This window comes from Phocoena phocoena, chromosome 5 (assembly GCF_963924675.1).
Source record: "Phocoena phocoena chromosome 5, mPhoPho1.1, whole genome shotgun sequence".
Classification (NCBI taxonomy): Eukaryota; Metazoa; Chordata; class Mammalia; order Artiodactyla; family Phocoenidae; genus Phocoena; species Phocoena phocoena.
The window spans coordinates 35637775-35659284 of NC_089223.1; the positions used below are offsets into that span (position 1 = coordinate 35637775).

General features: G+C 38.1%; 1 protein-coding gene across 2 annotated transcripts in view; it reads right to left on the reverse strand.

The window, feature by feature from the left end:
- The window catches only part of KLHL2 (kelch like family member 2), a 111247-nt gene extending 92942 nt beyond the window's left edge, over positions 1-18305 (reverse strand). Inside the window, exons 1-3 of one of the 2 annotated variants that reach the window (XM_065877310.1) lie at positions 18295-18305; positions 16317-16442; positions 1716-1822 (exon numbers count right to left, since the gene is read on the reverse strand). In XM_065877310.1, the coding sequence (XP_065733382.1) occupies positions 1716-1822; positions 16317-16354 (145 nt within the window). In that variant the 5' untranslated portion in view covers positions 16355-16442; positions 18295-18305. Of the gene's footprint in view, positions 1-1715; positions 1823-16316; positions 16443-18294 lie in introns of those variants that run through there. The other variant, XM_065877309.1, reaches the window with a different exon arrangement.
- Positions 18306-21510: the final 3205 nt, after the last annotated feature.

Here is a 21510-nt window from a genome sequence, read left to right on the forward strand (position 1 = left end):
GGGCCCGTGAGCCGTGGTCGCTGTGCCTGTGCATCCGGAGCCTGTGCTCTGCAACGGGAGAGGCCACCACAGTGAGAGGCCCGTGTACCACAAAAAAAAAAAAAAAAAAAAAAAAAAGTTTTTGCACAGCAAAGGAAACTATCAACAAAGGCAGCCTACCAAATGGAAGGAGGTATTTGCAAATGAACTACCCAGTAAGGAGTTTCTATCCAAAATATACAAAGAACTCATACAACTCAACAACAACAAAAAAATTGAAAAATGGGAGGAGTACTTGTATACACATTTTTCCAAAGAAGATATACAGATGGCCAACAGACATGTGAAAAGATAGTCAGCATCACTAATCACCAGGGAAATGCAAATCAAAACCAGAATGAGATACTACCTCATACCTGTCAGAATGGCTATTTTCAAGAAGATAATAAATAACAAATATTGGTGAGGATGTAAAGAAAAGGAAGCCCTTGTGTACTGTTTGTGGGATTTTAAACTGGTACAACCACTATGGAAAACAGTATGGAGGTTCCTCAAAAAATTAAAAATAGAACTACCATATGATTCAGAAATTCCACTTCTGAAGAAAACAAAAACAGTAATTGGAAAGATATGTGCACCCCTATGTTCACCAAAGCATTATTTACAATAGCCAACAAATGCAAGCAACCTGTGTCCGTTGATAGATAAATGGATAAAGAAGATGTGGTATATATATATACAATGGATTAACAGGCTTAAAAAAGAATGAAATCTTGCCATTTGCAACAACATGGATGGACCTAGAGGGTATCATGCTAAGTGAAATAAGTGAGACAGAGAATACAAATATCAAATGATTTCATATGTGAAATAAAAACATAAATAAATAAAATGAAAACACTCAACAGATACAGAGAACAAACAGTTCACAGAAGGGAGTATGGTGGGGGTGGGGTCGGGTGGGAGAATTAGGTGAATAGTTAAGTGATACAAACCTCCAGTTATAACGTATATAAGCCATGGGGATGTAATATACAACAGCATAAGGACAATAATATTATAGTAACTTTGTATGGTGACAGATGGTTAAAGGACTTATCGTGGTGATCATTTCATAAAGCACGCAAATGTCAAACCATTATATAGTGCTCCTGAAACATAATATTGTACATCAACTATATTTTTAAAGGCTTCCAGTGTGGCAGGCACAAATTGCTTTTTTGCCAGAAATATTAAAATCATTTTATGTATTTTTACAGTTGCCTAAGTATCCACTCTATTTTCTTATATTTCTGAATCAAAAGGCATTAAATAAACATCTCTTTGTTCACTATAAACACTGGATGAGGCAAATGTGAAAATCATTTGAAGAAATGTGAAACAGTAAAAGCAATTTACTTTTGTCAAAATAAGAAAGTGCCAAAGGCTGTTATAAATGGCAAGAAGGCAAACTTAGCCAATATATGCAAATATAAATGTAAAGGGGGGAAACTGAGCATAAAATTGTATTTGTATGTAACATATACATGTATGTAATGGACACATGTATGTACACAACACCATTACAAGAATGAAAAACAAAGATGAGGAGTAATTTAAAACAAAGCAAGAGCATTTTCTTCTATTACAATGCTTAACTTCATAACAATAAAATGTTAATAAGGAAAGAAAATATGGAAAGAAAAGCCCAGATCTGTATACACTTTATAAACATCCATAACTAAAACATTTCATACCTGTAAACATGGCATGAAAGTAAGGACTACAGGCGGCCAGCACCACTCTGTGAGCAGAGATTTCCATGTCTTCAGCCACAATCGTGACATCACACAGCAAATTCTGACTGTTAACAAAACAGGGAGAGAATAATTTTAATAACAAGAGTAAGTGTATTGAACACCCTATGCAAAAATTTTATAGTAAAAGCCCAATTTTCTGAAGTTAAAACTAACTAAAAATTTCCATCCTTAAAAACAGGATACCCAAACATGAAGAACATAGAAAACAGTCATGACATAGGCCAACATGCCTTGGCCCTCACTCAGAATCTTGCCTTTGTTTAATAGAGAAATCTTTCCAAACTTGATTACTGATTTCTCAACCTAATATAAATTACTGGCAGCAAACCATTAATGGGGTGTAAAAGGGGAGGCTGTTTGCATTAAGAACTGCATCAGCAGAAGTGGCAGATGGTGGTATGACACGAAGATAAAGACAAAATAAAACACATGGAGAAAACTAAATTGGGTCAAAGTATCAAAACTATACAGACATAGAAAATGTCCTAGGTCATCAAGCAAAGGTAAAATTACATTCAACTACACCTGCTGCTTGAAAGGCGTTTGAGCATTTGAAGTCTAACTTAATCAGAACATTTTCCCAATGCAAAATATCTCATTCTTCAAGGTCAGAAAATATTATCACACATAAAATTAAATGTAATTTTAATGCTGTGCCCTGTAAGTTGAAGCACAGGTCACGATGCCATATGTGACATCAGGCAGGTCACGTGTTAGACTCAAGAGGTGGCCATCACTCAGCTGTAGCTTCTCCAGATCAGTGTGGAAAACTGACAAAGTCTACAGTCTGCTCTGCGCAGATAAAATCATTCTGCAATTCTATGAATTCCATGGGTTCACAAGTTAAGCAGGGGGAAGTCAGTGGTGTTTTCAGGAAGGTGTTATACAGGAGCTCCACCTGCATGTATTATTTCACTTAGACCCTACCAAAACCTTATGGGATCCATGTTATTGTGATTTTTACCCTTAAAATGTATAGCTGGGGAAACCAAGGAAAAGATGAATAAGAAGCCTGAAGTCACCACTAGTGGCAATGCCCGGATTCAAATCTATGGAGTCTGGCTCACAAAACCATCTAAAGCTATGTGGTTTTAAGACTTGTTAAAGCTTGAATAAAACAGGGAATATAAAGAAAGAAACAACACCCAATTATTATTTGACATACTGTATACTAGAAGCTATTTTTTAAAGTTCTATATATAGTTTATAAAAGAGCCGGTTTTAGTGGGTTTTTAGCACTACCACTACAAGAATAGTTAGAAAAAATCAAATTCAACAAAGTCCTGCAAGATTATCTCTGCCATTAAGGAGACTAGCAGAAAGGACTGACAATGCAAGGATTACAGGACAAAGTGGAAAGCGCCAGAGTGAAGATGCTAGGGGAACAGGGGAGCATCTAAATCAGACTAGGGGTCAGAAAAGGTGTCCTGCAGCTACTGCCCTTAGCCGAGTTCTAAACACAAGTAAGTGTTAGCTGGATGGAGAAGGACAAGAGAACCCCACACAGAGAGAACAGCAGATGCTGCTGGACAGAGACATGAAGCAGCAAAGCACAAACGGGGTGTGTGGCACAAGAAGCATGGGCGAGAAGGAGAAGAGGGATGCTGAGGTCAGCAGGGCCATCCAGGTTTCCTACGGTGACCAGGTCATCTGGACACAGTTCAAACGTGAGTCAAGTGCATCTTTATGTCTATTTTCCTTTTGTCAATAATCCTTCTTAGTGTTCTGGTTTCAAGATGGAACATAATTGGAATTACACTTGAATGCCTCCAAATCACATAATTGATTACATTCAACTTCAATTATAATTACTCATTGATCCAAACCTTCTAGCATAACACCCACTGGCTATCACATAATTATCTTGGCCTTCTCGGCTTATTACCTGATGTTAGTTAACTAATAGAGTAAAAACACTGCCAAACCAGTATGCAGCCACACCCTGGGTTAGGTCACGTGGAGTCTAATGCCACATTATAGATCAAGGACATGCTTAGTTTTAGTGTTCAATTTTTTATCTTTCTGTCTCTAGCAATAACATGTTTTTAAAACAGCACTCACAGACTAGAGAGATTTGACCAACCTTCTTATCATTCAGCCAGTGTGTGTGTCTGTTGACTCTGGCCCTTACCTCTTCATTCCAAGTGTGCATGTTCACAAGAAGCTGAATGACTTTAGGTGAGGAGGGCTACAAATAAAATCCGGCAATAAAAATAACAAACTTGTTTTAGCAACCCATACCCAAAGTCTACATGGTGAGTTTATATTCCTATTATGTGAAATCTAACGAGGGAATGGACTATAGAAGAAAAAGTCTTTCAGAATAATGGTATAAATAAAGTTGCTACTTAGCAAAATCTGAATTTATTCACTCATTCATCAAATATCTAAAGTGCGTACTGGGCACCAAGGACTATGTCAGTTTACCACAGTAAACAAGACAATGTCCGTGATAACAAGGAGTTTACAGTGGAGCTGGGGAAAAAGACAAGGTGACAGGTACTTGCAAAATGAATTGATAGCTATTAGGGCAAGTGTCGGGTGTTTGAGTACACAGGAGACAGGTCAAGCCCAAACATACAGGAAAGCTTTGGAAAGAAAACTGCTTCTAAGCTCAAGTGTGGAGAATAACAGGAGTTACACAGGCCTTATGTAAAACTCAAATGACACAGAAAAAAAGATAGGCACTCATCTCCCAAGTGAAACATCATGAAAATCGGTCCTTCTCAAGAAAAGAATTGCTTTGAAAATGAATCATACCCAAATATATCTAGACACCCTTTGGTTTTCTGATATCAAACAAATGAATTCCTAAGACTAGAAAATCCTATCACTGCTGTATATACAGAAGCCTCCCTTAATCATGGTGGATACATTCCAAGACCTCCAGTGGATCCCTAAAACCACAGATAGTACCGAAATCTATATGTACCATGTTATTTCCTACACATACATACCCATTATAAAGTTCAATTTATAAATTAGGCACAGTAAGAGATTAACAGTAACTAGTAATAAAATATAACAATGATAACTATACTGTAATAAAAGTTATGTGAATGTAACCTCTCTCTCGAAATATCTTACTAAACAAATTTAATGCCTTCTCTATCTTAACTAAGCAATTATCATGCCCTGTGGCTGTAACTTTCATAGTTTGAGGTGCAAAAGCAAAACTAGCATAAATTTCTTTTTCCTTTTTCACTATTTCACAGATAGAAGATTCCTTCTTACCATAGATCTTTAGCAACCTCAGCATATGATTTTTTTTCTTTTCTTACTAAGTCAAGAACATTCACCCCTTTCACTTAAAGGAAGTACTTTACAGCATATCTTCGGCACATCTGAATTGCCAGCATCACTTCTCCTGTGCTTTGGGGCCATTATGAGTTAAAATAATGGTCACTTGAACACAAGCACTGTGATACTGCAACAGTCAACCTGATAACCAAGAGGGCTAACGGCCGGGACACACTGGACAGAGGGATGATTCATGTCCCAAGCAGAATGGAGCAGGACAGTGAGATTTCATCACACTACTCAGAACAGTACTCAATTTAAAACTTATGAATTGTGTATTTCTGGAATTTTCCATTTAATATTTTCAGAGTGTGGTTGACTACAGTAACTAAAACCTTGGATAAGGGGGGACTAATGTGTATCTTCTTAAAGTAAAATGTGCCATTAGGCTCTGACATATCTAAAATAATTGGTAGTTTCACGAAACAAGAATTTACTTTCTACTGGAAGTGGGGGTGGTGGAGAGATTACATTGATAGCATCTGTCCACCTTTCTTCCTCAGGTGCCAGGCTGTGTGAGATCTGGAGGCACCTCCTGCCACATGGAGCAGAATCAGAATAACCGCCGAGGTGCTAGGCTGCTGAGATGAGCTTCAGCCAGACTCCACAGAGCAAACACAAGCCACAGCCTCGGAATGTGCCCAAAGGCATCTTTGGAGCAGCATCAGTGTTAGGATAAAGAAACAAGAGCAAGACAGAAAAAGAAGTTAGGCAAGAGGTCAGAAGCCAAGAAAGTTAAAAGCTAGTGAGGAAGCACAGGATGAGCCAGATGCGGAGCTGCTGATCAGCTACTTTATCAGGTTCTGGCTGCTCAGAAAGTAGGGAGGTGGGGAATGAAAACAAGCTGTTTTAAAGGTGAAAGGCTTCCTGATCACTGACTTAAATCAGTTATATTTAACCAAACCTCCAAAAACTGATAGTGTCATTTACAGACAAGGGAGACGCAACCTAGCTAAAATGTCAATAATCTTGAAGAGCAACACAACTCCATAACAAGTGTCACCACCATCACCTTCTTCATCTTAAAACAATGATGGTTTGAATTTGAATTTCTGTGGCAGTGAAGCACAGGGAAAACCTAGCTGTTGGGCTTACTAAGGCTCACCACCACAATTAGAGCCCTGAAAAACAGCACAGCCCCTTCAACAGATTTGCACCTGCTGAGATTTTCTAACAGGAAGCAGGAAAGGATGACAGTCAACTTGGAAACTCGTATGAAAACCTACTACAGTCAGTGATTTAGAAACTGCCTTAAACTAGAAAAGGATCCCAGAATAGAGAATCTCACATAGAATCAAGAGAACAGAATGACAGGGAAAAGTGACAAAACCAAGCCACAGGAAGATGTCGGGGGGAAGCACATTACTGAGTATTTGTCGAGAAGGGAAGGTAACAACTCCAGATTTGAGGACTTTTAAGAATACTTGGTCACAGTTGAGAGGAGGCGAAAAGAATAATTAGAAATAAAGTGAAAGAAGATATGAGTGACAGGGAAAAGATGATGGGGAGGAGGCAAAATGGAGAGATGAGGATTTCAGAGAGGGGAAACAGAAATGGCAGGAGTGGGTTTCTGAACATGTGTGATAAAAGCTCGACTACATGTAGAAAGTGGAGAATATGTACAAAGAAAACTTCCTTATTAAAAGTTACCTTTTCAAAAAACTTGGTGAAACAAAACATGAGCTAGATACTCTTAGCTATAATAATTTAAAAGAAAAACAGCCAAGGTAGCATCTTCTGATTTTCTGACTTAGGAGGGGATGCTGAAGGCAAACCCTGAGGCAGCACAGCACCCCACACCAGGAAAGAGAAGACAAAACAGAAGCAAATTCATTCACTACCATCCATTCTTCACATCTTTGAAATGTTTAATGGTTTTATCCATGCTCAACAAACACCACCTAATAAGAAATCTATCACAAGTACTTAAGATACACTGTAGAAGATTACCAGTTAAATTGAGACCATTAGCTTCAAAATGTCTCTTAAACTTTCTTAAATAAACAAGTTTGCTTGATTTAGGGACCCTTCCCAACTTATCTGTCCTTCAAGGAATGTTTTATATTCTACTTTAGTACAATATAAAAACAAAAGAAACTGACAACGTTTTACTACAGAAATACATATACATAGTGATTAAAAAAAATTCACACCCTGTGTAATTTCCTAAATCCCTTTCAAAAACAGTAATATAAAGCTATGAAAATGTAGTCTCACTTCAGTTTGTTGTTTAATTCACTTGCTACCTAAGCAACGAAGTACAAACAACCAAAGAAGAGCCACAAACTCAAAGTTTTCATAGATGCACAACAGATATAATCCTAGTAATGATCTGGGTCCACAATGGCTAAAAGTCCTGGGGGAAAAATACAATAAGCATTCCCTTAAGAGAGGGATCCAGGATCTTCTGTTTAAATTATCTTCTGGAATGTAAGAAATGCTATTGCAACTAAATGTTTATGGCTTCTGTGTGATATATAGGCAAACATTCAAACTGCTTCATAAGACTTATCCTTGCTGAAAAGTTTCAACTCCTAAATGCAACTTAAGGATCAATATTAGCTTTCTTCTAAACAAATAATAGGTTGCCCCGCCCCAGTAATGCTCATTGGAACTTTTAAAACTCAAGTCCAGTCTTATCCCATATCCTAGAAAACAGACTTTTTTTTTTTTAATTTATTTTAAACACAAAACATTAAATCTGACAGCTCCTTTTTGGGTCATCTCAAAAAGCTCACGGTGTAATGTCCTCAAGCAAATGTGTGTCCGGGGTACAGCCTGCTTCTCTGTCTGCTCCACAGGCCCAATACAGTGTGTTGCATAGAGTAAGCACTCTGTAAAGGTCTATTGCTTTGATTTGGAAAATGTCAGTGTGTTAGTGCTTTGAAAAACTCCTCCTCCTGCCAAGCCATACCTAGGAAATGTACAGAGCTGAATTCCCCACCAGAGATGTGTTGCTGTACAAGACTCGCCTTTCACTATGCTGCCAGGCTGTTTCTCAACATCATTAGTCTTATGATGCTACACCCTTTCTCAAAAACCTTCACTGATTCCCACTGTCCTTGGAATTAAATCCCAATGAATCACACTGTTTAAGCCTGCCATAATTCTGACCTTTTCCACAGACTCCCTAGCATGAACTCTTCTTGATTCACTTTACCAAACACGTTACATTTAGCCCATCCCTAACTTGTACAATTATCCAGATCAGGAACTGCCTTTCCTCTCCAGTCCTTTTTATGAATCCTACTGCATCCCTATCAGGCCCAACCAAAACCACCTCTGTGACTTTCTCTTGTGAGAATCCTTTTCAGGACCCACATTTTGCACACGATATTCCACCACCTCATCCTCTTCTCTACATCTCCTGCACAATCAGGTCACTCGAAAGGCAGGGGCCACGTCAGACACTGGCTCTGGCTCCCACACAGCCTCTGGGCGTGCTAGCTGACTTCAAAGGAGAACCAGGTACTTACAAATACTTGCTGACTACACTGTTTAGAAGTGACCACAGGGTTTTTAAAACCAATAATTGCAAGTTATTCAAACTCGTATTGGACTGGGTCATAGAGCTATATCTGGGCCTCCTGTCTAAAAGAAATGAAAAACTAGTTTAAAGAAAATGTAACATTCCATTTCTATAAATTTAAATTATAATTCTTAAGTTAAACTTAAGTTATAATTCTATAACTTGGGGCTTCCCTGGCAGCACAGTGGTTAAGAATCTGCCTGCCAATGCAGGGGTAATGGGTTTGAGCCCTGGTCTGGGAAGATCCCACATGCTGAGGAACAACTAAGCCCATGCGCCACAACTACTGAGCCTGCACTCTAAAGCCGGCAAGCCACAACTACTGAAGCCCACGGGCCACAACATTGAAGCCTGCATGCCTAGAGCCAGTGCTCTGTAACAAGAGAAGCCACCGCAATGAGAAGCCCTCTCACTGCAACGAAGAGTAGCCCCCACTTGCCACAACTAGAGAAAGCCCATGGGCAGCAACGAAGACCCAATGCAGCCAAAAATAAATAAATAAAATTTATATTAAAAAAAAATTCTATAACTTAAACTTTACAAAACTCCTGCCCTCCTATTCCCATAACCATACCTTACACCAAGTATAATTGAAAGAAAAGTGACTTTTACTTCTAAAATTTCTCTTTCATTAGCCAAAAGTTAATAACAACACTCTCTAGGGTACAGCTGATATTCTACCTATTAGAGGTGACAGCCCAAGAGCAGAATGGAGAGAACAAGGAAGTTCTCCCTTCCCAGAAGTCAGGAAGCCACTCTCAGCTACCTATTTCTGGCAGCAGGAAGTTGACACAAGGACAGGAAATAACAAAAGATTTTCAGCTGTACAAGGAGTAGGTTTCTTCAGAGATTTTGTTTGTTTGTTTGTTTGTTTGTTTTAAGAATTATTGGGACTTGTCTGGTGGTGCAGTGGTTAGGAATCTGCCTGCCAATGCAGGAGACATGGGTTCAATTCCTGGTCCGGGAAGATCCCACATGCCACGGAGCAACTGAGCCCATGTGCCAAAACTACCGAGCTTGCGCTCTAGAACCCGCAAGCCACAACTACGGAGCCCACACTCCTAGAGCCCGTGCTCCGCAACAAGAGAAGCCACTGCAATGAGAAGCCCACGCACTGCAACAAAGAGTAGCCCCCACTAACCGCAATGAGAGAAAAGCCTGCGCACAACAACGAAGACCCAACACAGCCAAAAATAAATAAATAAATTTATTTTTAAAAAAACAGAATTACAGGGCTTCCCTGGTGGCGCAGTGGTTGAGAGTCCGCCTGCCGATGCAGCGGACATGGGTTCGTGCCCCGGTCCAGGAAGATCCCACATGCTGCAGAGCGGCTGGGCCCGTGAGCCATGGCCGCTGAGCCTGCGTGTCTGGAGCCTATGCTCCGCAACGGGAGAGGCCACAACAGTGAGAGGCCCACGTACCGCAAAAAAAAAAAAAAAAAAACAGAATTACATAAAATTGGCAATAAGGGGTAAGAGAAAAGGGAGTGACATTAAAAAAAAAAAAAGTGCTGATGAGCCTCAAAGAGAGTTCATTTTTTAAAACACTAGCAAGTCGTTGACTTCATTAAAACAATCCTTGTTGTGGATGTGGCAGCCAAGACTCAGCTATTCAAAGGTCATTCTTCATTCTGAAAATCAACATTAACTATTAGCCTGGTTACATGCTAGCTACTGAAATGGTGCAACACAAAGATCAAAAACATACTGTTCCACAGCCATATAGTTCACCCCCAAAATGGTACAAACAGCTGAATGACGGCTACAGCTAAGTAATCCCAGGATGAGACAAGGTGCACCACATGCAGGGAAGTAGGAAAAAACCTCACAGGCCAAAAGAACGTCAGAGCAGCAATGAACCTTAGACTGCATTCCATCCACTCCCCTCATTTTATAGTTAAGGCTCAAAAAAGTAAAACAACTGGCCCAAGGCCAAAGAGTTTGTCCAAAAACTAGGGTCATTCACCTCAGGAAGGAGAGCTAGGTGTAGCCCTCCCTGTAGTTTACTGACTGAGACCTTCATCAACAGGGGCCCACTCACACATCAGTGGAAGGTCTGGCTACCAGCCCCATGGGAGTGGGGGGAAAAGTAACATGAATAGACCTATTAAAAGTCAGTCTTTCTAGATTTTTCAAAGAAAAAGAAAATGTCTCAAAATAATCAGACTATTTTTCTTACTTTTCCTTCAGTATCACTTAATAACGACTGCATTTTACATTCTAATAACTACTTTTGCAACGAGATTAACTGAAACAGCATGGGCAGACCTGCTGGATTATCCCAGCTATATTTTCTCCCCAAAACTAAATGAAAACCTACTTACTGAAACTGATGTCAGAGCAGCACTAGGAAACAAATCTAATATCCATTATTTAGTTTAATTTTCTCTTATCTCTCTCTCTCCAATCCACTCTCCACCCAGCAGCCAGTGTGTTCTTTTCAAAATACAAATCTGATCTGATCATGTCACATCCCTGCTTAAAACTCTCCAATGGCTTCTCCCACGGCAACTCCTGATAAAGACCAAAATGCAGAAGGCTCTAAGAATGCTGGCCCTCACCTACTCACTCAGCCTCCTCTCTTGCCATGACCCCCCAGCCATCTGCACTCCAGCTACCCCTCAGCTCCTCCAGGAGGCTAGCTCACTCCCACCACAAGACTTGGACACTGCCATTCCCTATGCCTGACTTCATTTCCTTACTTCTCTTTTCCTTTCGATCTCAGCACAATTATTCTTATCTTCTCAGGGAAGCTTTCCCTGACCACTGTTATCTAACTTCATAGCCCTCCCTGTAGCAGTTACTGCCATTAAAATTTACAGTAAATTATTTGTGTGATTCTTTGATTAATGCCTGCTTCCTGCAGTCAATCATAAGCCCCATGAGGGTAGCAGCCATGTCTGTTTTGCTTACCATTGTATCTCCAGCACCCAGCAGATGAATATTTACTGAATCTTTAATTAAAGAAGAAACAAACAAATGATGGAACAAAAAAAAAAGGATGAGCTTTCAGGAAGATATAGCATAGAGAGATTAAAGGAAAGTTTAAGTCACTCCCTTCTTAGCCCAAGCTTTTAAATATATGTACTTTCACAAAGGGAATGATGGGAAAATATATCTTTCACAAAATGCTAAGAGAATAAAACCAAGCCTGTTAATACATACATTAGTCTTTTAATTAAAAAAAAGCTACTCGTTTTTCAATCAACTTTTAAAGTCACTCTTTCACTGCGGTGACTCTTAACATATTTGAGAATTACTTAGCAATGGGCAGGTCACTACTCCCCCAAAACTAACACTACCACCACCACCACCAAAGAGGGATTTACATTTTTCTCTGTCTAAAAGTTTTCTTATATTTCATGCAAATGGAAATGAAAAGAAAGCAGGAGTAGAAATACTCATGTCAGACAAAGCATACTTTAAAACAAAGTCTATAACAAAAGACAAAGAAGGACATTATAAATAAAGAGATCAATACAAGAAGAGGATGTAACACTCATTAACATATATGCACCTAATACAGGAGCACCTAAATATATAAAGCAAATATTAACAGACATAAAGGGAGATGTTGACAATAATACAATAATAGGAGGGGACATTAACACCCCACTGACATCAATGGACAGATCATCCAGACAAAAATCAATAAGGAAACAGTGTCTTAAATACCACATTGGACCAGTTGGACTTAAAAGATATCTACAAGACAAGACATTCCATCCAAAACAGCAGAATGTACTTTCTTTTCAAGTACACATGGAATGTTCTCCAGGAGAGATCACATGCTAAGCCACAGACAAGTCTCAACAAATTTGAGAGGACACAAATTATATCAAGCATTTTTTCCAACCACAACAGCGTGAAACAAGAAATCAAATACAAAAAGAAGAATGCGAAAAGCACAAACACATGGAGACTAAACATGCTACTAAAAAAACCAATGGGTCAATAAAGAAATCAAAGAGAAAATCAGAAAATACCTCAAGACAAATGAAAATGAAAACACAACTTTCCAAAATCTATGGAATGCAGCAAAAGCAGTTTTAAGAGGGAAGTTTATAGTGATACAGGCCTTCCTCAAGAAAAAAGAAAAATCTCAAACAACCTAATCTACATCTAAAGGAATTAAAAAAAAAGAACTAACAAAGCCCAAAGTCATCAGAAGGGAGGAAATAATAAAGATCAAAGGGAAAATAAGTAAAACAGAGACTAAACAAACCAAAACAAAAGCAAACAAAAAACAATGAAACCAAGAGCTTTTTTAAAAGATAAACAAAACTGATAAAACTTTCAGCCAGGCTCACCAGCAAGAAGAGAGGACTCAAATAAAATAAAAACTGAAAGAGGAGAAATAACAACCTATACCACAGAGATACAAAAAAATCATAAGAGAATACTACGAACAGTTATATGCTAACAAATTAGACAACCTAGTAGAAACGGACAAATTTCCAGAAACATACAAACTGTCAAGACTGAATCAAGAAAAATCAGACAATTTGAACAGACCAATCACTAGTAATGAAATTAAATCTGTAATTAAAAAACCTCTCAGCAAACAAAAGTCCAGGACAGGATGGCTTCACAGGGTAGTTCTACCAAACATATAAAGAAGAGCTAATACCTATCTTTCTCAAACTATTCCAAAAAATTAAAGAGGACTGAACACTCCCAAATTCATTCTACAAGGCCACCATTATTACCCTGATACCAAAGTCAGAAAAAGATATTACAAAAAAAGAAAATTACAGGCCAATATATCTGATGAATACAGATGCAAAAATCCTCAACAAAATATTACCAAGCCGAATTCAACAATATATAAATAGGATCACATACCACGATCAAGTGGAATTTATTTCAGGGATGCAAGGATGGTCCAACACCCATAAATCAATGTGATATACCACATTAACAAAAGGAAGAATAAAGATCACATTATCACCTCAATAGATGCAAAAAAAGTATTCAACAAAATTCAACATCCATTCATGATAAAAACTCTCACCAAAGTGGGTACAGAGGAAACATATCTCAACATAATTAAGGCCATTTATGATAAACCGTTAGCCAACATAATACTCAACGATTAAAGCTGAAAGCTTTTCTTCTAAAATCAGGAACAAGACAAGGATGCTCACTCTTGCCACTTCTATTTAACATAGTATTGGAAGTCCTAGCCACAGCAATCAGAAAAGAAAGAGAAATAAAAGGAATCTAAATTGGAAGGGAAGAAGTAAAACTGTTACTACTTGCAGATGACATGATACTATATATAGAAAACCCTAACGGTCTCCACCAATAAAATATTAAACTAACAAATGAATTTAGTAAATTTGCAGGAGACAAAATTAATATATGGAAGTCTGTTGCTTTTTTATATACTAATAATGAACTATCAGAGAAAGTAAGAAAACAATCCCATTCAAAATCCACCAAAATAAAATAAAATACCTAAGAATAAACTTAACCAAGGAGATGAAAGACCTACACTCTGAAAATATAAAATATTGATGAAGGAAAAGAAGATGATACAAAGAAATGAAAAGACAGCCCATGTACATAGATTAGAAGAATTAATATTGTTAAAATGTCCACACTACCCAAAGCAATCTATAAATTTAATGCAATCCCTATCAAAATACTCATGACATTTTTCACAGAACTAGAACAAATAATCCAAAATTTATATGGAACCACAAAAGACCCTGCACAGCCAAAGCAGTCTTGAGAAAAAAAGAACAAAGCTGGAGGTATCACACTCCCTGACTAAAAAGTACCATAATCAAGGCAGCATGGTATTGGCACAAAAACAGAAACATAGATCAGTGGAACAGAATAAAGAATTGCCCATCTATGGTCAATTAATGTACAACAAAGGAGGCAGGAATATACAAGGGAGAAAAGACAGTCTCTTCAACAAGTGGTGCTGGGAAAACTGAACAGCTACATGTTAAGAATGAAAGTAGAACATTTTCTCAAACCATATACAACAATAAACTCAAAATGGATTAAAGACCTAAATAGAGACCTGAAACCATAAAGCACCTAGAAAAAAAACATAGGCAGAACACTCTTTGACACAAATCATAGCAATATTTTTTTGTCTGTCTCCTAAGGCAAAACAAACAAAAGCAAAAATAAACAAATGGGATCTAATTATACTTAAAAGCTTTTGCACAGCAAAGGAAATCATTGACAAAATGATAAGACAACCTACTAAATGGGAGAAAATATTTGCAAATGATACGCCTGATAAGCTGTTAATATCCAAAATACACAAACAGTTCATACAATTCAATATCAAAAACATAATCTGATTAAAAAATGGGCAGAAGACCTGAATAGACATTTTCCAAAGAAGACATACAAATGGCCAGACACATGAAAAGATGCTCAACATCTGTAATTTTCATAGAAAAGCAAATCAAAACCACAATGAGATATCACCTCACACCTGTCAGAATGGCTATCATCAAAAAATCTACAAATAACAAATGTTGACAAAGATGTGGAGAAAAGGAAACACTCTTACACTGTTGGTGGGAATATAACTTGGTACAGCCACTACAGAAAACATTATGGAGGTTTCTCAAAAAACTGAAAATAGAACTACCAGCAATTCTAATCCTGGGTATACATCTGAAGAAAATGAAAACACTAATTCGAAAAGATACACGCATCTGAATGTACAGAGCAGCATTATTTACAATAGCCAAGATGTAGAAGCAACCTAAGTGTCCATCAACAGTTGAATGAATAAAGAAGATGTGGTATATACACACAATGGAATACTACTCAGCCATAAAAAAGAATGAGATTCTGCCATTGGCAACAACATGGATGGGTCTAGAGGGTATTATGCTAAATGAAATAAGTCAGAGAAAGAAAAATATTCTATGTTATAACTCATATGTGGAATCTAAAAACGAAAACGAACTAGTGAATATAGCAAAACAGAAACAGACTCACAGGTGGTTACCAGTGGGGAGAAGAATGGGAGAGGCAGGATAGGGGTAGTGGATTTGACTGAGAGGTACAAACTACCATGTATAAAATGGATAGGCCACAAGGATATATATACATTATTTTGTGGTGACTTTAAGTGGAGTATAATCTATAAAAATGTTGAGTCTCTATGTTGTACACCTGGAACTAATATGATGTTATAAATTAACTATTCAATAAAAAAAAATTTAATAAAAGTTTTCATATGCTTTGCAATGATAAGTTAGAAACCCTAGACCAGCCAGTCCAATAGAAATATAATGTAAGTCAGAATTCTCTAGTAATCCCATTTAAAAATAAAAACAAGTGAAATTAATTTAATAGAATTAAGTAAAATTCTATTTAACCCAAAATATCCAATATTAGAATTGATATCATTTCAAAATGTATTATTTTTAAAACTTATTAATAAATATTTTACTTTTTTTTTGGTAGTTAGTCTTGAAAATCCATTATGTATTTTCCACTTACAGAGCACCTCAATTCAGACTAGCCACATGTGGCTAGTGGCTACCATATTGGACAGTGCAGCCTTATACCATTCACACTTCTGATAAAATTTTTGCTTTCTTCCTTCCTTTAAAAAACTTGCAGAAAAAGCTTTAAATGTTCTCTGTATCAAACAAAGCAAAAATGAGGTGTGGGGAATATATTCACTTTATAGTGAAAAATAAAGGTATGTTAATGTAATAATACCTTCTTAATTCATTCATGACTTTAAAAGCTTTCTTCATATGCCAAGGATTCACTGTCACCGGGCAGTGTTTTTCGGTATTATCATCTTTTGAATCGAGAGGCTTCTGATGACCCTGCTTTGTGCATCTGTACATAAAAGAAAATAACAAAACACAGAAAAAGATCTTATTAAAGATAGCTTAGTTCAGACTTATCAGGCTAGGAGAGATACAATGAATGCCCTTCTCCCCCACTCATTTAGAGGAAGTCTCACAGCATTTTTCAACCCAAGACTAAAACAATTCAGAACACTTTCTGATGGTCACTGTGGTTTTAACAAAAAAGTAGATAATTACCTCCCTGGTTTCAAAGCTCTCTCAAAGATGGGCACAGAAAATTCAGTAAACATGGTTTAGCAGATACCTTCAGAAGAAATGCTGAGAAATGATTTTCTCTGTTGGAAATTAACCTGCTTTTACATTCTGCAGTGGGCCTATTTACAAACCAAGACAGGAACTGGGTCGTATTTTATACACACTTCAGAAGCTTAGAATCTGATTTGAATTTTGTTTTCTACCTGCAAGGTTATTCACCCCATATACTTTGGACCTACTTTAACTGTTTACTGAGTATTAACTTTAAGGCAGACACTGTACTAAATTTTCTTTCATTGTTTGTTTAATCCTCACAACAACTCTGTGAGCTAATTACTATTATTATCCCCATATAAAGATAAAGAGATTGAGGCAGAAAACAATCTGGGTAAATGGTAGAGCTGATAAGAGTGCAGCTAGTCTGACCCTCAAGGCCATTCTTTTCACTAATGTTCAATACCATTTCCTACATTAAGCAATGGATAGTTAATATATTTAAATGTGTAATTTTTAAGAGTACAAAGCTATGTTAGTATTGCTGTATAAATTATTCTTTCGAAGTCTGGGAGCGAAAAAATTAACAAATGAAATCAGGGTGCCATTGTGGGGAGGGTTAACTGCATATGGATGGACAAAAGGAACTTTTTGAGGAGATGGTTGCACAACTCTAGAAATTTACTACGATCACAATTATAATGGGTGAATTTTATGGTATGTAAATTATACCTTAATAAAGCTATTAAAGTTTAATAAATTAGGATACCAAATAAAGCCTAAAAAAATCATACTTGTATATACATCACACAAAGAACAAAAGGCAAACATCATTATTTATTGCACCATTTCTTTTCACACCTCTTCCTTTCCTGACCCATTTCTGAAAGAATAATTCATTCTTTAAATATTATATTATTAATTCAGCAAATAATTTTTGAGTGCCAACTATGTACCAAGCACTATTCTAGGCACAAGGAGTAGATCAATAAACAAAATAAAAATCCCTGTCCTCAGGGAGCTTGGAGTCGGGGGGCGGGCGGGGGTGGGGGGCATCGACAATACACACAACAGACCAGTAGAGTAAGTGGCATGTTAGAAGTTAAGAACTACGGAACAAAGAAAGAGGGCCGGGTAAAGAGAGTGAGGAGTATGGGGGTGATGGTGATGGACTGATGGAACTTGCAGTATTAAACAGGGTGATCAGGGCAGGCCAAATTGAGAACTGAGATTAGAATGAGGACCAGGAGGGGGGAGAAGGCCCAGACAGAAGGAATAACTAGAGCAAAGGCCAGTATGCACCTCGTGTGTTCTAGGACATGAGAGCAGGGCCGGAGGGGGGAGTACAGATCATGTAGGACACTAGCTTTTACCCTGAGTGAGCTAATTACTATTATCCCCATATAACAGATAAAGAGATTGAGGCAGAAAACAATTTGGGTACACTAGCTTTTACCCTGAGTGAAATGGCAAGGTACTGCAGAACAGTGACACAACCCAACTTATGTTTTCAAAGGATCATTTTGGCTGCTGGTTGCGAATAGTCTCTATGGGTCAAAGATGAAAAGAGGGAAGCTACTGAGAAGGGTAATGCAGGAGGAGATGACAGTGGCTCAGAACAGCGTAGCAGCAGTGGAGGCAGGAGCAGTGATGAGAAGTGTCTGAGTTCTGGATATATTTTAAAGGAGTGCTAATAAGATCTGTTGACAGAAGGCACGTGCCATGTCAGTGAAGTCTGAATAACTCCAAGTTTTTTAGCCTGAGTAGCTAGAAGCATTGACTTTCCATTAACTGAATGGAGGAGGCTGCAGATAGAACCAGTCTGGAAGTTGGAAGATCAAGGGCTCAGTTTTTACACATGTTGGTTTTAAGATATCAGACTTCCAAGTGAAGATGTTCTCAAATTGGCAGATGATCACAGGAGTCTAGAATTTGAGAGAAAAAAATCTAGCTGGAGACAGAAATGTAGTACATGAAGCCATGAAACTCGGGTACTTGAACATTAAGATAAGCCAGCATTAACCACAGAAGCTATCCTCGCTCGTTCCCCCTCCCCCAGAATCAACACTTATTGAGGGATACCTGATCCTTTGAGGGCTCACCCACTAGAAGTGGACATCAGAGCTGCTACCCCACCAACTGAGTTTCTAAAGGGACCTTACAAACAAATTAGTGCCATTGCTGCCTCCAGTGGGTGAGTCCACGGCTGGAGTGGGAGAATGGGACAGTGCACTCTACTCCTTGTGGCCGCGTGCGCACGTGCACATGCACAGAGGGATGTTACACCCGGCCTAAGAAAAAGAGCTAGAAGCCAAGAAAGAAAGAACATCCAGATCTGGCAGAGGGAAGTGTGGACACACTTTTTAGTATAAGACATATTCTCATAATGCCATTTCCACCACCTTTTCATTAAGAAAACAGTAGGAAAAGGGGAAATTATGTAGATATATGCAACCTACACAAACTTTCTGACCACGTAACACCAAATATCCACATATGTAGCAAGTTAATGATATTTATATCTGCTTCAAATTTAATTACTTAAGTTTACAACAGAGGGAAAATATAGTATCGAGGACTGGCAAAACTATCATAGAAGGCCTTTCTATGCTCAGAATGGAAACGAAAGCAACTCTGCCCTACAAAGAATATCATTAAGAGTCAAGAGTGTTCGTATTTGCTTAAGAAATTGGGAATTAAAACCTCCTGCATTAAAGAATTAACTTTAACACAGATACCATACAACAACCAATGTTTATATTGCTGCTTTCTTTCTTAAAGCTAAATATTTTCAGCTCCCACTTCTCTAATACTCCAGAAACTCTGCAAAGAAAAGATTCCATTCGAAGGCTTAAAGAAATAAATAAGAAATAACACCGCATTCTTTTAAGTGTTCTCTGTACTGAGAGCCCCTTACAAATGCAGCACCCTGCCACAGACTTCATTTTCAACACTGAAGTCCTTTCCACAATTTTCTAATTCCTATATGGTTTTGTGTCAGATGGTCTCTCCTTCAGAAGCAGAACTGAGTAACAGAAAATGATACATCATGTCCAAAATTACAGATGTGGAAGATGAACATCCACTAGAAAGCAACCAAGTGGGAGGGAAAGGTTTACCTTTTAAGTTACACCGTAAGTACAGTTACACCTCCCTGCTTCCCTTGTGAAGCGAAGGGCTAGCCTTTTCCAGAAAAGCTCCTCACTATGAGAACCGTCTTCTTTAAACTATCTGGAGGAGATACTTTTTCAAGGTGCTTTCACTTTTAAGTCTTTCCCCCAACTCTACATCCCATAACCAGTGTTAAAACTACCCAATAGCCTGTTGTTACAACACATATTCTACAATAATTGAGGGTTCAAGGGTTTGGATCCCAGAACACTGCTAACAGATAATCCAAAAGCTTTCCTTCCACGACCGACTCTTCTACAAATTCCTAGCTGTAGGTAAGGCTGGCTTCTCAGACCGGGTAACTTTCTAACTCTGCCTAAGAACACACTACTGCCAATAACTGAATTCTCAAGAGAGAAGGCAAAGACACTAATAAGGGCTGTCTCCTTCCAACAGTCAAGATTCCATAACCAACCAAAGGTTTAAACCTCCTGCAAAAATTTTGAGAACATCTTAGAAATAACATACAGTTTCTTTAGATGCATATTATTTGCTCTGGAATAGTGATTTCCAATGGAGGGGACAGAAGGACCACATGACCCAAGCAATTTTTCTAAACTACCCATAACCATCCCTCTTCATGTGAAGATTCAGGCAAGCCCTTTTTACAGGTCTAGGCATACCAGAATGACAGCATCTCGAGGAGTAGGGGGAAAAGACAGCTATGTATGATTTTTTAAAAAAGAAGGTGATGTAATATGCCCCACCACCCACTTACCTCCCACCACAGGACAATCATCTCAGATAGAGAACGAACACTTTAGGAAATAGAGGTTGTTTATGTTTTCAAGGTTTTCTGGTGGAAATAATGCTGTAAGTCATGTGAATGATGCAGCTGAAAAATTTAACAGGGGACCAGACATTTTCACATTCAGGACAAATACTCAGCCTCTGGGTGGCCACCATCTCTACTCTCCCCTTTGCCTGTACACCTCAAAAGCTGCAAGACTCCCCTGCTTGCAATGAGTCACCCACCATTACTTATAAATTTCTGCCAAGTTCACGTCAGCAGCTGATGTTTTCAAAGTCACCATCCATGTTATACTGCTATGAAGTTCTCCATTACTTTATATCTCTTCTATTTTCTCTGCTGTCTTCCGAGCTAAACTTGCATTTGGAAGCTGATTATCATAAGAACACTGCTCCCATAACAAGTCCAGGATATAAGAAGTAGAGATTCAACCATAACTCATACTTTAATACTTGTTGTGCCACTCTACAGTTTCCTAACAAAATGCACTCACATCCTTCACCTCACCCAAATAACCACCTTATTACTTAGAGGTTGTAAAAGTGGGAGGCTTTCTCCACTGGAAACATTTTGGTTTGTGGTAGAGTTGTGCTTTCAGTCTTTGCAATTAGCTACATGCAAAAAGACCTGCTCTGCAAATTTTTTTCAACTGCTTGGAATTTACACTTTCATCAGTTACAGACCCAGCAGACTAACTGTAATCAATGAACATATGGTCATATTACCAAATAATGTTAATGTCTGCCCTACAGACATGTAAGAACTTGAATTAGACCTTCAGTACACAGACCTTTAGAACTGAGTATGAAGCATCTTGTGAGATAAAAAAACTCCTATCCAGTCACAGACCACCATACAGACAACATCATAACAATGCCACTGAATACATTAGTATAGTACATGTATTCTAAAAGTTATGTTTCCA